Below are 15496 nucleotides of genomic sequence, written 5' to 3'. Positions count from 1 at the left end.
AAATGCAATGGTAAAGCAAAAGTGGATCTTAAGGATTGTACAATCAGAAGTCTGGACCTTTCCAAATGGTGTATTTGCAGTTGGAAATTCAGATTTTTCTGCAACTTTGCTTGTTTATAGCTATTACACTGATGCAAGGCTGCTTCTTCTGACTTTCTCAATATCATGATTTCTAATATGCGGATCATACGGTATACAGTCATTTGGTCACGAGCTCTAAGGTCAACATCCATTGTGACCACTGAAGGTTAACATGAGCCAAGGTCGACACATGGAAATGTCAACATGAGCTTAGGTCGACACAAGCATTAGGTCAACATGGGCTAGGTTGACTCAAGCATTAGGTCAACATGGGCTAAGTCGACAGTCAAAAGTTTGACGTGGGTTTTTTTTTTTGACGATGTGCCGGTAGGCGATATTTCATGTATTTACATCCACCAGGGCGTGGTGGGAGAATAAAATAGTGTGCCAAGCGTACCACCGTGCCTGAAGCATGGCAAGCGCAGTGAGTGCACTTTTTTAGTGTCCATGTCAACTGTGTCGACATTTGGGATAAAAAAAACGTGTTGACCTTTTCACTGTCGACTTAGCCCATGTCGACCGAATGCTTGTGTCGACCTAATGTCATGTCGAACTAAGCCCATGTTGACCTTCCCATGTGTTGACCTTGGCTCGTGTCGACCTTCAGTGGTAGACCCAATGCATGTCGACCTTACTGCTGTCAACACTATGTCCCATACCCGTTCATTTACCCTAGCCTCCCAGATCAGTTGTTTATATATTGAACTCTTTAATATAACACTCCATCACCTAACAGGAATATGAGGTTTAAATAAATATGAGTGATTACATGTGTAATGCTCTCTATTTCATTTTAATTCCCCCCAGGCCAGAGTAGGCAGGCCACACCTTCACCTCACAGCCATTAGACTGTGTCTCATATCCGTCATACTGTCCTAACATCAGCTGTAAGATGGCAGGGCTGGCGTAAACATGGTCAAACATTGTGGTGAGTAAATGCCAGCCAATTGCAGAGGGCAATCAGTCCAAAAACAACCAAGTTGCTGCAAACAGGCTTGGAATTGCTTCACTATTAGTCCAGGGCACACTCAGCCAGGGGCGTAGCAAGGGTGGAGCCGGCGGAGCACGAGCTCCAGGCACCGGAAGATCAGAGGGCGCCGGAGCCGCGCCTGCCCTGCATCATCAGCTCACCCGCCAGCCCTGCCCGCTCTCTGCTCCCCCACCCACTCCTGGCTCCCAGCTCAACGCTTTGCCGGGGGACGTGCATGCAGCTGCCCGGGTCACTACGCTGCTGTCAGGCGGCATCAGATGTTCTACGGGTCGGGAGCTCTATCTGGCAGGAGGAGGCCGCCGTGTCCCCAGTGCAAGGACACACAGCTATGGCAGCAGCTTTATTATTAACCTTTGCAGCCAGCTGGGGGTAGCCGAGCCTGCCGGGGAATGTCAGCTGAGCTGCGTGCAGGTAACGGGGATAGGGGAGATGCCGTGTTATTAGCAGATCAGGGGGCAAGGCAGCATACCTGCCCTCCACACCTGTTTAAGAGTCAGCCCCGGGCTGGAAGTGGATGCCGGTCAGTGTGGGGACAGGTCACAGCTGCCGAGTCCCCTCCTGCTATCTGTATCTGAGCCGGTGACAGGACAGCAGCCTGTGCTACATGGAGCAGGGACACATTGTGGCAGCAGGTGCCTGGTTTTCTGGCTTCACACATGTTATATACCGTCTGCACATATATTAAACTCAGTACTATGTTTCTAGAATTATAATTGGTGCGATGTAAAAGGGGTTACTGGGTCCAGCAAACCGGGGACACAGGGGAAGGAGCAGGCACAGGGGACACAGAGTAGTCATCAAGCACAGGGGGCATGGGGTAAGGAGCAGGCATGGGGGGGGGCGCGAAACATGCCCTTGCACTGGGCACCGTGGCACCTAGGTACACCAAGTGATTTCCATCTCCTAGGACCATTGAAGAAGCACTTGGGTGGAAGGTGATTTGCAAACGACTGGGAAGTTTAGTATTTTCTATGCCAGGATGGATGCCTCGATGTATGGTTGAAACAAATGCTTAGACAAGTATGGGGACTATGTAGAAAAAGAAACTGTACCAAGGTACATTTAATTTAACTTATACTGAATATTCGAGTTGAATAAGTTTACACAATGAGAGGTCTTATCACCTTGAACCACTCTCATGTAAAAAGAATAATGGGAGATACAAAAAAATAAATATTTATGGCATTAAAAATTATTATTATTTTCTTCTTGACTTTCTGGCATCTTCCGCTTCATTTGATTCCACATGGTATCCCTTTTCTCTGTTTCTTACATTATAGAGTCACTGGCCCATACCTTCGAAAATCAGTTGATCCGTTTCTCCAGTGCTCGTGCTAGACTAAACAAAAATCTGTAATCTGTCCACTGGTATCGTTCCATCATTATTCCCACATACTTTACAATAAATGCGCAGAGGTCATATTGCATGTCCTTTAAAGCTTCTTGAGAGGCTAGCATGCAATTACATTCTTTCCCTGTACGATCTATTGGACCCTCTTCAATCATACATTTATTTCTAGCACTCCGTACAAGTTGCTGTAGTTAAGATGATGGTAATTCCCTTGATCTATTTACACTATTTGACAATATTGACCATTCCCTTCTAACAAGGCTTGTTAGAGAAATGCTCTGAATAAGATTTTCTTCCATGTCAGTTCTTTCTTCAACCCACTCCACCCTGCCTTCCCTGATTGGAACCATTCCCCTCTGCTATAAGCAAGGGTATTCACATGACTTTACTGGCTTCATTCTTGCTATCATGTCATCACTGTTGTAATAGAAACAGGGCTGTTCTATTAAACTTCTCTATTTATTCAATGAAGCACACTGTCTAGCTACAATGTCTTATGTATACTCCTGTATTGAGCCACATTATAGTACTTGACTCTTCTCTCCAATATTATTGTTGCTTATCCTTGGCGCCTTACTATTTACTCATTGGCTTTGTTTGTGACACATACTTATAGATCATTTTTTATAGAAATTTTAAAATGTTAAATGTTCATGAAACCAGCATTGATTAAGATAGATTTCCATTGATGGAAACATACCCCTTAACGTTTATGTACAATGCTCCCCAACATACGGTCACTGCATAGCAATATCACTAGTCCGGAGTTTCCAAAATCTGCTATTACAGTCCAAGTCCTAAGGATATCCATGCTTGAGTTCAGGTGGGGAGATACTAATTGTAACCTGTGCTCAAGCATGCATCATCTTAAAACTTGGATTGTTATATTGAAGTTTGAGAAAGTCTGCATACTTCTGTTTTTATTTATTTATTAACAGTTTCTTATATAGCGCACACATATTCCACAGCGCTTTACAGAGAATATTTGAACATTCACATAGAGCTTACAATCTATGGCCCTTATTCTGATTGACGCGGACTTTACCGCATACTTTCGGATCGCGTCTTTACGCCGTCTGCGCATGCGTGGAGAACGCAACGCGCATGTGCCAGGCCTTGACTCCGTACCAGTTCGGCCAAATCCCGTCCCAAACTGTTCCCCGCAATCAGTCGGGAAATATGGGCGTATTATGGGCGTCATGCGGAATGACACATGGGCGTAGTTTCAAAGTGGGCAAAACGGGGCGGAAACATGGGCGGACACGGGGGAGTACACTTATGTTGGGGGGCGTACATTCGGATACCACTCCGAATGCACGCGATCAAAAAGGGAAGAAATGTGCGGTGTCCACAAGTGTACTATTGCTTTGCGGACACCACTCGTTCATGCGGTAGGCGAACGTACGCCTAATGACTACAAGCATTAACACCTGAACCCAATAGAATCGACTCCTTTACTCATTACTCACTAATAGGACGCTTGTCAGTGCTTTAATAGAAACCATTGCACTTCAATTGCTGTAAGGGTTAATGTGTGCAATGCATGTGTTAGGCATGCTTGTAAGGATATATTGGCATCTAATTGATTCCAATTCCAAATAAGCAGTTTTTTATGAGGATAGGTAATTGAATAAGTGGGTCATGTGATGTATTGCAGAAGATACTTAATAGTGGGTTGTTTGGCGTAAATACTCCGCTTACGGGCGGTAGCAGCGCTTGGCTCCAGGTCGGATGCGGTATTTCCGAGCATACTCTGTAATACTCTGTAATACCGTGCAGAATCGGAGTGTTTCTCCCGCACACGCATGGTTTGTATGTCGTCCGTAAACACGCCCTGTTCTTAAAGAGTGAGTCCGTCCGAATGCGGAGGACACGTGGGCGTTTCTACGGACGATGGCCGCATGCGGCAAAACACCGTGGCGTGCGGACCGCTCCGTAAGAATGCGGGAATATCCGCACCGATCTGAATAAGGGCCTATATTCCCTACCACATGTACACGCACACACATTCTAGGGTTCTTTTGTTGGAAGCAATTACCCTACTAGTTTATTTTTGGAATGTGGGAGGAAACCGGAGTTTCCGGAGGAAACCCACGAAGCATGGGGAGAATATACAAACACCGTACAGTTAGGGCCATAGTGGGAATCAAACCCATGACCTCAGCACTGTGAGGCAGTAATGCTAACCATTACACCGTGCTGTTTTTGTTATAAATAATTTGCTGTCAATATCTAGCAGAGGTTAAAACCTGACATAATTATCAGTAAACTCATAATATACACATGTTCACTTTACTTTCTTGCTGGCTTTTTACTTTCACATTGTATTTGAGTAAAAACAAGCACATGCTGCAGCAAAGCAGACCTATCTTCTATGGGAGTGGTTCTCACCTCCAGTCCTCAGATGCCACCACCTGGTCATGTTTTGTGGATTTCCGCAATCATGCACAGGTGATCTAATGTATTTTGCCCATTTATTCCATGTGCTTCCAAAGACAGAGATCCTCAAAACCTGACCTGTTGTGGATGGCAATGTTGTGGATGGCAAAGTTTGAGAACCACTGGTCTATTGTAACACAAATACTTAAATGTGATTATTCAGAGGCTTTTGTAAAGATACTGTACATCTAGTGGAGAAATGTACTTAAGTGTGATGTAATGAGATATCATTGAAAGATGGTGCCACTCTTCGTTGGTTGCATGTCTATTACTGTGTAATATTCTAACTTCTATTTAGGAATACTTGGTATTATTTGTGGTGGTCTCGTAATGCTGTTGCCGGAGACAATGGGCATTTCCTTGCCGGAAACTATTGAAGATGTTGAGAATCTTGCAAGGTAAACACATTAAGGGATAAATTTACTAAGATGGTCATTCTATTGAAGATGAGATATTGCCCATAGCAACCAATTAGATTCTATATATTGTGGGAAATTTACTAATGGGAATACGTCTGCAATAGGTATAGTCATAGGCAGTCGTATGGAAATATGGATATTCCTATGGGCAGTCGTATGGACAGCCTACACGTATTTTCGGCATTTACTATGCCCAAAATATGCCTATTCCTATTCTTTTGACAGGTGTAATCATATTCCTATTCAGGAATGCCATAGAAAGAATATGAGTAGGAATCACCATTCAGTCGAATGGTGATTCCTAATTTACTAAGCGGACATATGCAATATATATGGCCGGTGATTGCTGTGAAAATACAACTCATTTTCCAGGTGTATTGGCTTTAGTCAAAGAAAAGAGGCGTTAGGGCACTAAGGGCCTTATTCTAGTTCACTCTTTCTGACAAAATCCTTCTTAGATGGACAAAACCATGTGCACTGCAGTGGGGCAGCTCTAAAATGTGTAGAGAGATTTAGATTTTGGTGAGTTATTTTGTTTCTGTGCAGGGTAAATACTGGCTGCTTTATTTTTACACTGCAATATAGATCTCACTTTGAAGTAAAACCCCACCCAAATCGAATTCTCTCTGCACAAGTTACATCTGCCCCACCTGCAGTGCACATGGTTTTGTCCAAGAAGGATTTTGTCAGAAAGAGTGAACTAGAATAAGGCCCCAAGTGTCCTGAGAGGGCAGTTACTTAACTGCAGTTAGGGTGATTTGGGGTGTCAAACCCAAATATTATAACAAATGAAAAAAGAAGGGTGTTTAACTGCGCCTGCACGGATCAGTCAATATACTGTAAGTAATTATCAGTATGTATGGGGGTTTGTGTGTAATAAAGATATACTACAGTATTCTGCTGTGTATGTGGGTTTTCAATTGGCTATTGGTTCTGCTGTGGAACTAAGAGTCCCAGCATAGCCATTAATGCCCTGCATGCTGGGACTTGTGGTTCTCCAAGTAAAAACGCCTGCTCATTGGCCTTAGATTAGCAGCAAGTTCATACGCAAGACACTCACCATCCAATGATTTTTCGGTGTTTGCAGTCTGTGCGTAGTAGGACTTACTTAGTGGCTGTGACAGAAACAGGGCTGGATCGGATGTTGTACGTCTTCCACTAAAACACCTGGGTATGTCTGCATTTTTCCTGACACTCCCATAAAAAGGCTGGTTACCACCCCCAAATGCCTACTTTCTTTCAATCAACTTTCCAGCAATAAAAAAGTAACAGTATTATATCGCAGGATAGCCTCGTGATCGTCCCAGCCAGTGAATTTGTAGCCGTGCGATAAAGTCTGAATAAACACCATTGTGCGTATGCAGCTGATTTGCAGTTTCAGATCCCATTTTCTGTTAACAAAATGAAAGACCACAGGTCAGTAGGTATGCATTTTTTGCAGGGAGCTTTATCAAATCTCTCTCCAAAGGCCATATTATCCGCTGTAATGAATCATCATTGGTGCAGTTCCTAGTGTTAAAAACAGCGGTGTAACTATAGCGCTGCAAACCCCACAACAGCGGGGAGGCGCTGACTAAGTGTAGGCACCGGGGGTCTGTGGGCGCTATTGTTATGTGCCCCCCCCCCAGTGGCTCCCCCCATTGTGGGTGCAGCTTCGCAGGGAAGGTGGTACCCCGTACCTGGGCAGCGCCGCAGTGTCCGGGAAGGGAAGGCGCTGAGAGCAGACACTGTGGACAGACAGCGGTGGCCGAGGCCATTAATTGGCTGAGAGAGAGCACATTCTCAGCCAATCAGCAGCCTATTTTTTTAATTTTCAAACTCTACCGCCATTGTCCATCCGCAGTGTCCGCTCTCAGCGCCTCACCGGACATTGTGGATGCCGCACCAATAGCACCCTCCAGTTCCAGCCACCGCCGCACTCACAGCACTCGGGCACTGACACTTCCCGCTGCCCAGGTACGGGGTACCACCTCGCCTTCCCTGCCTGTATCTGTCCCAGCCACAGGGGGGGGGGAGGGGCGCAAATTTTCCTCGCTGGGGGGGGCGCATCATTTGTTGTTACGCCACTGGTTAAAAACAAGTCTCAGTCATCTAGGTCACACTAACAGTTCAGGTTTTCAGGATAGCCACACACGTGACTAAATTGGGACCTTAGTTATTTTGGGGTAACCATCTGTGGTCAAGCATGGATATCACTAAAACATAAACTGTTGGTGGGCCTTGAACACTGAGCTTGGGATACAATGCTCTAGGGCAATACCTTTACAAACATCATAAATGAGCAATAGCTCCTTATTGGCTGGAAATTTGTATGTTCAATTACAGGATTGGGAATCATAAGGAACTGGGAGATTATTTATTCACTAACAGGCCTATACTTAGGACACGTGGGCATGTACTAAGGCTCGAGGAAAATAAATTACATACTGAATTAAGTAAAGGATTCCTCACCATTAGAGCAGTAAAATTCTGGAACTCATTGCCAGTGGGGGTGACAGCAACTACTGTTAATGAATTTAAATCAAAACTGGATGCATTTTTGGCCACTAAGGGAATCCTATAGATATGACTTACTCAAGTCAGTATTTACAAGTGAAACAGGTTGAACTCAATGGACTAACGTCATTTTTCAACCTTAATTACTATGTTACTGTGGGGCAGATTTATTAAGCTCGGTGAAGTGATAATGGGGCAGATGTATTAAGCCTTAACAAGAGATAAATGTAAGGGTGATAAAGAGAGATTAACGTCCAGCCAATCACCTGCTAACTGCCATGTTACAGGCAGCGGTGTGTCGCCCCCCCCCCCCCCCCCCAGCACCACCTGATTTCCACTTTCCTATAATCAATTATTACATTATTGCCCGTCCCATTGTCATTTTTTAGGGCCCCCTTTGTCTTACATACATACACACAAACACAAATAGTATGTACAGTATGCATACACACACATACCTACACACACAGGATAGATAGGTAGATAGATACACACACACAGCATGCAGTGCATACATACAGCATAAAGTCATATGCACAGCATACATATATACACATACACAGACACACAACTCACATACATAAATACAGCATACATACACATGCAGGATACCTACAAACATACAAATAGCATGCATACACACAAAACCCACACGCAGCATTTCATATACACACATACAGCATGCATAAACACACACATAGCATATAAACTCATGCAGTATACCTACAACAATACATATACTGTAGCACACACTGCCAGTGGCCCCCCACACACGGAGCAGTAACCAATACCTTTGAGGAGAAGAGGAGGACATTAGTCATAGTGCCTGGGAGAGGAGAGGAGCTGCTGCTGCTGCTGTTTATGCTCATGCTTCCTGTGTGATCCAATCTGTGCATAGAGCTGAGCTCTGCTGTTCGAGCTCTGTTAGGAGCCTCTGCAGCTGAGCTGCTCTGAGCAGAGTGGCCCCGGAAACTGCAGAGACGGAGACAAGGCTGTCTTCGTCTCTGCAGCAATTAAGAAATAAAAAAACATTGAAACATTGTTTCCAGCTGTGGCTCCAGCTGATATTTTGAGCCAGGCGGCACAGCAGAGAAGACACAGCAGGTGCCTTAGCAGTGCACAGCGCCATTTGAACCTCTGGCGCCTGGAGCTTCAGCTCCACTGGCTCCATGCTAGCTATGCCACTGGTTACAGGCTGTGTTTGAAATAAGTCAGTAAGGAGCTGATTGGCTGGACGTTTATCTCTCTTTATCACCCTTGGATTTATCTCTTGTTAAGGCTTAGTATGTCTGCCCCTATGTGGCTGGTACTTTATCACCGGCCAATCAGCTCCTAACTGTGAGGTTACAGGCTTGGTTTGAAAAACAGGTAGTTGCTGATTGGCTGGTGATAAAGACCAGACACTTTATCACTTCACCAAGCTTACTAAATCTACCCCTGATAAACTATCAAATTATGTAATAAATAGCTTCACATCTTTTATTTTGTATAACTTTATTGCCAAATAAGCACATTTGTTAAGAAAAATTATACTGAATCAAGTTTGAATAGCAGTTATTTACATACATTTATAATAAAAACAATATTTAAAAAAAAAATTTTTGGGAAAGAAAATAGCAAGTTAAGTGGACAAACTCACTTAACATTAATTTGTTTGATGTGTTTGAGGTTTTTATTTTAAACCCAATTGATCACTGCAGATCCAGTAAAGATCATGGTTGTATGGAAAGAATTTAGCTATTCTACTACACCATCTTACTCTTACTAGCTCTGCAAGTGCAAGTCTTGAGCAATTGTTATTTTTTACAGTATATAACATTGTAGTCAAATTTTTTACTATCATGTTAGTGATTTGTTTTGATCATTTCTATTTTAGGCCATTAAGAAATGAAAAGAAAAAGAAGATGGACACTGCTATTTTTGATGGTCACCTTAAAAGTGATGTTGGCCATTTATGACCTTCTATAAGGCGCACAAATATACGTTATAGGTTTGATCAAAAGACGTTTCCTGATAGTTTTTGTATATTATTCTGCTGTAGCATGGGCCAGAACTAAATACCATTGTGTTACAACCAACTATTTTTAACTGTTGTTTTATGTAATGAAGAATATAATAGTTGTTGTATATTGTATATTTTCACACAATGAATACAAATTCATAGATATTGGTAAGAATCTCTTATATATACAAGTAATAGAAGTAATACTAGATGATTGTCCTGATTTAGAGTTGCACGTAAGTTGGCCACAGATGTGGCTGCATTGCATGCGTGGCTATGCATCTGTGGTCGTTATCACAGTCAGTGAACATTTTCACAAGCGCTATACTGGGTGCAAGACAGCCATCTGACATTAGAAGGATATACTCATACACTTATCTTTAAATATTCTGCAATTAGGTCTAAACACCCGATACACATTTTTGGAGCATTTATCCTGGGTGCTAGCACCCTCTTGCTGTAGCGGTATACCAACTTAGATGAAACACTGAATCACACATGTACAGTAGTGTTCATATGGTCAGCTCAGATGCAGAAGCCATGAAAAACAATTACAAGATCCGCCTGCAAAACAGGTAGGTATGCAACTCTAAATCAGTCCCAAAATGTCAAAGGCAATAATCACTGGGAGCAAACACAGGGCACGTGATTCCTACCTTGCTTGCTGGTAGCGGGCCTTCCTCCTCAGCCAGCACCATTATCTTGCCAGTGATATTTGGGAAGATGGGGCATATGCGCTAGACAGCAAAGACTCTGGCACATTGGAATATGGCGAAGATGCGCCATCCTTAAGTGTAGGCATATTCGGTAAAGGCCCCTCCCCCTTCTCTACGCCACCCAAATGTTTCCAACATTAGTTGCAACCTGTGACTAAAGCCACAACCATTGGACATTAGCCACATCTGCCTGGTAAAGGTTAGGGTACTTAAAACCAAAACCGCTTTATCACAGCACCGCTGATTGTGGACATTGTTCGCATGTAGGCATTTAATCTGTAACAACATGGTCAATGTCAACATGAGGAATGACAGAATGCTAAACGTGGAAAAACCTACAAAGAACTCCTCCGCAACACCCTATATCAATGAATAATAATGTAGTTATAGGTTTTTAAATCTGAAAGTATGGCCAATAGAGGTGTTGTATTCCTGGGAAAGAGGGTTTTGTAATTACAGATGTTAGTTGTACAGTTTTATGCAAGCTTTTATAAACACGCTTAAAATAATGATACTGTTTTAATATATATATATATATATATATATATATATATATATAGTCCTGGGGGGGTTGCGGCGGCACTCTGAAACTGTTGGATGACAACTTTGACTAAGTGTGTATTATTTCTAAGCCGCTAGGCTCCTTTATCAAGGTGTTTAAGAGAACTATATATTATACATATATATATATATATATATATATATATATATATATATATATACCCCAACATATTCTAGGCACTTTTGTTTGCTGAAATACCCTTGCTTGCTATCCTTTTCCATCATTTCTAAAGGTTCCTAAACCCTTAATTTGACCCCATTTAACAGCCTCCAATACTTTGCTTATATGCCACTAACAGCCTTCTACACTGTTGTGTTATCTTATTTTCCATTAGTTGTTGGTTTAGGGTGATTTGCCCACATTGACATACTTCACATAGGTTGCACACTGCAGAATTAACTTGCAACATCCCAAACTTTTCATTTCTAATTGAATTTCAAGGAAGCAAGCTTCATGAAAATATCATACAATATATGTCAGACGCCTTGGTAAATGAATCGGCTCCATACTCTTCCCCTGATTATTATCTAATCTATTTACTGCTCACAGTATATTGGATCAGATAGTGATACCTGAATAGTGCGAAAAGGGGAGAGTCGCTGGCATACAGTATGTATAATGGTTGCAGTGTGTGCAGTGCACATGGGCTCTCAGGGTCCGGGGTAACCCACACCACACACCTTGCACCCACTTTTTCAATACATACCCCTTGGAGTCCTGATTGGCAGCAGTAGGGCTGCAGAAATCACTGACAAAATGGTGAGGCGGACATATTTCAGGCATTTGGTGCATGAGCAGTAGCCTCTGGGACAGCATTAGCATCCCCTAGTGCCCAGAGTCTACAGTGCTGCAAGCTAGAGAGGAGCTGGCACAGACAGAGTCTGTACTAGGGCCTCCTCCATTCTAGAATTGCCACTGGAGGCAGTTGCATAGTGTTAAGGTGTGTACACAGGGTGCGATTTTGGCTTACAATTTTCACTATATAAAAATTATATAACCCAGCTTGCGATAACAGTTTGCGATACTGAGCAGATCCGTGAGGTCAGTATTACATAGATAAATAGACTCTACAGGCAAGGCAATTTTGACTGTCGCTTTTAATGTATTTAGCTACAGTATAGGCCAAATAGCACATAATCAAAATTGCAAGTGAATATAGTCAAAATTGTATGGTTCTGGACTCTGGGGAGTTCAAGAGAAAACACATAGTCAAAATCATGTGTACACAGCTTTACACTAATGGCAGATGCCAAGGAGAATATATAGCCACTACTGTATCTCACAATTTATCTATACTTCACACATTATTTACTGTTGATATACACTTTTTAGGTTCTGTGTAATATTTTTGACGTGCAATTTTTTATTGTTAATTTTTTTAATTTGTTTCCATTTTTTTTTTGTGTAAATCATATGTTCACATAATAATGTCAATCCAAAGAATTTAATAATTATATCTTTCAACATAATGAAGATATTTATAAAAGTGAAGTTGTTTGTGCAAACAGCCCTGTGTAAAACAACTGTCTCGTGCACGTCAATATCTAGATATACTCCTCTTCTTGCAGTATTATAGTCGTGGAAATAATGCACTTCTGAAAGTTATTTCAATATGTCTTGAACATTTTGTTTGTACTTGATTATGATCTCTTAAGGGCTCAAAAATTGCTGCTCAGTTAGCCTTGTGTCAACCTGATGATGAAGACTAAATAGAAAGCTTGTTAAAGAGTTTGAGTCAGAGTGCCCATGAAGGCATTTCCATTAGCTGTAAGTTGTAACCCTCCATAATGATGTGCAGATGTGCAAAATGCAGACAGAGCAATTGTATCAAATGCACTCCCTAAAAACCATGTGATAATGATGTCACAATACCAGTCATATGCTGTACTGCAGTTGCCAATTGTCCCTAATTTCCATGTAAACTACTAGGTTTTAATGATTTCACAGTATTCCTTATTTTTTCACTATTAATCAGTTGCACACAAACTATTTACTTTCACTGCTTGTTAAAAATAATAATTATATATATATATATATATATATATATATATATATATATATATATATATATATATATATGAGAAACAGAGAGCACTCACCAGTCTTCAAGCAATATGATGCAAATAGAAACCCATTCTGGGGCTGTGACCCATCCTGTTCTTGTGTCTTGACAAAGAGCCCGGCGTGGCTCGAAACGTCGACTTTATGCCTGAGACTTTGGTGATGTATTAAAAGTTTCTATTTGCATCATATTGCTTGAAGACTGGTGAGTGCTCTCTGTTTCTCCTATATACATTGGCTGTACCCCCATGGACTGTGGCCTGAGTGTGGCACCCCAGCAGTTGTCTCATGGAAGTTTGAGTGTGCCGGTTCTACCAACCTCTATATATATATATATATATATATATATATATATATATATATATATATATATACTGTATATAAAAACGGTATATCCATATACATAGTGGAGTGGTGCCCTGAATGTAAGAAAGTCCGGTACTTTTTTAGTTTTGCGGCGGCAGCGCGAGACGCTCCAGCTTGAATATAGCAGCTGTTTGAATTCTGGCAGCTTGCCAGCTGCCTAGCCGCCTTACATTATCTGGACTACTTGTTTCGTTTCAGGGCGGCAGCTACTTATTTAGTTCGCTGAGTTCTCTGTGGCAGGCCAGCGCTGCTACCCCTAACCTCCTGTCAAGTGAGCGCCTCTCACACAGCGCTTGTGCGGCATCATGATGGCGCCGGTGGAGAGGCACTCCATCTTAGTGTTATGTATGAGCGTCTCAGACGCTCCAGCGGCGGCAGCCCAACCCCACTCTAGATATGAATCTGCCTAGTAACTGTATGAGCGCGCAGATGTTTGACCGCCCACATGTTGCCTAGTGACTGTATAAGCAGATGTTTGACTGCCCACATGTTGTCTAGTGACTGTATGAGCAGATGTTTGACCGCCCACATGTTGCTTAGTAACTGTATGAGCGCCTAGTCACTGTTTTAGTCAGTCTGCTTTTGTATTTTCTGAGAGCTAGACGTACTGTACTACTGTGTATCACAGAGATGGCTGCAGAGAGGCTGACTTTATTCACGGTGCCTCAGACTGAGGAGGAGGCAATTGCTTTTCTGCAGGGCCAGCATTTCCTGCCAGAGACCCAGACCTGCCCCAATGGACACCCAATTAGGCTATCTGTCAGAGAGTGGATGTGGCGCTGCCATATTAGGGGCTGTGGCAGAAAGGTTAGTTTGAGGGCTGCTCAGTTGTTTGCAGGATGCCACTTGACCTTTGTGACCCTCCTGCGCTTTGTGTTTTGCTGGACTGAGGAGCTGACCAGTGTGCGGTTCTGTAAACACCACCTAAATGTGTCCCAGGCCACCACTGTCCAATACAACAGCTTGTTGCGGGAGTCCTGTGCTGTCGACCTCCTGTCACAGTCTCAGCAGAAGATTGGTGGCCCTGGTACTATAGTGGAGGTTGATGAGAACCTTTTCGCCCGTAGAAAGGCCAATGTGGGACGCCTAATGCCACAGCAGTGGGTCTTTGGGGGCATCTCTAGGCAGACGGGAGAGTGCTTCCTGACAGCAGTGGAGAGGCGGGATGCCAGCACGCTGATGACTGCAATTGAGACCCATGTGCTCCCAGGGACCACAATATACAGCGACTGCTGGAGGGCATATCACAGCGAACAGCTAGAGCAGGCTGGCTTTCATCACGCCAGAGTGAATCACAGATTCAACTTCATGGACCCACAGACCGGCGTCCTTACACAGGATATAGAAAGGCTGTTGGGATCCTGCAAGTGGCGTAATAAGCGCCAAAGGATGACCGCGCGTCATCACCTGGGCTCATACCTCCAGGAATTTATCTGGAGGAAGAGTCTTGGCGCGGAGGACCCCTTTCTGCGCATTCTGCAGGCGCTGACCCTGCTCCCCCAGGCCGACAAAGTCGGCACTGCACAGCCTCAGTCAACAGCCACTGCACAGCCTGATTCCACAGCATCTACATCCGCAGCTGCTGCCTCCGCAAGTGCTGCATCTACATCCACAGCTGCTGCCTCTGCTGACACTGCACAACCTCAGTCAACAGCCACTGCACAGCCTGATTCCACAAAATCTACATCCGCAGCTGCTGACTTCGCTGCTGCCTCTGCAAATGCTGCATCTACATCCACAGCTACATCTACAACCATTGTTGTATTGTATTAATAATAATCATTGTTATTATTATTTATGTGATTGATTAATTATCCCCCTTTTTTTACCTTTATAACGAATTTGCTATAAATCCAAGCAGTGTGTCCAATCTTATTCACTCAGCAGATACATTTATTTCAATTAGCAGCGCTTAGTATCACTTTGTTGCAGTTTGCAAAGCTGCCAATATTCAAGCTAGAGCGTCTCTCGCTGCCGCCGCAAAACTAAACAAGTACTGAAAGTCCTTTAGA

At 43.1% G+C, this 15496-nt stretch overlaps 1 protein-coding gene across 1 annotated transcript in view; it reads left to right on the top strand.

Moving 5' to 3' along the window:
* SLC22A3 (solute carrier family 22 member 3) overlaps positions 1-13082 on the top strand; it is a 260402-nt gene extending 247320 nt beyond the window's left edge. The window contains exons 10-11 of the mRNA XM_083176507.1: positions 5161-5260; positions 9654-13082. Of these exons, the coding sequence (XP_083032633.1) occupies positions 5161-5260; positions 9654-9735 (182 nt within the window). The 3' untranslated portion in view covers positions 9736-13082. The remainder of the gene's footprint in view (positions 1-5160; positions 5261-9653) is intronic.
* Positions 13083-15496: the final 2414 nt, after the last annotated feature.

This window comes from Crinia signifera, chromosome 3, assembly GCF_055691185.1.
Source record: "Crinia signifera chromosome 3, ASM5569118v1, whole genome shotgun sequence".
In the NCBI taxonomy this organism is placed as follows: Eukaryota; Metazoa; Chordata; class Amphibia; order Anura; family Myobatrachidae; genus Crinia; species Crinia signifera.
The sequence above is the reverse complement of the archived record's forward strand: the minus strand, read 5'-3'. Positions and strand labels throughout refer to the sequence as shown.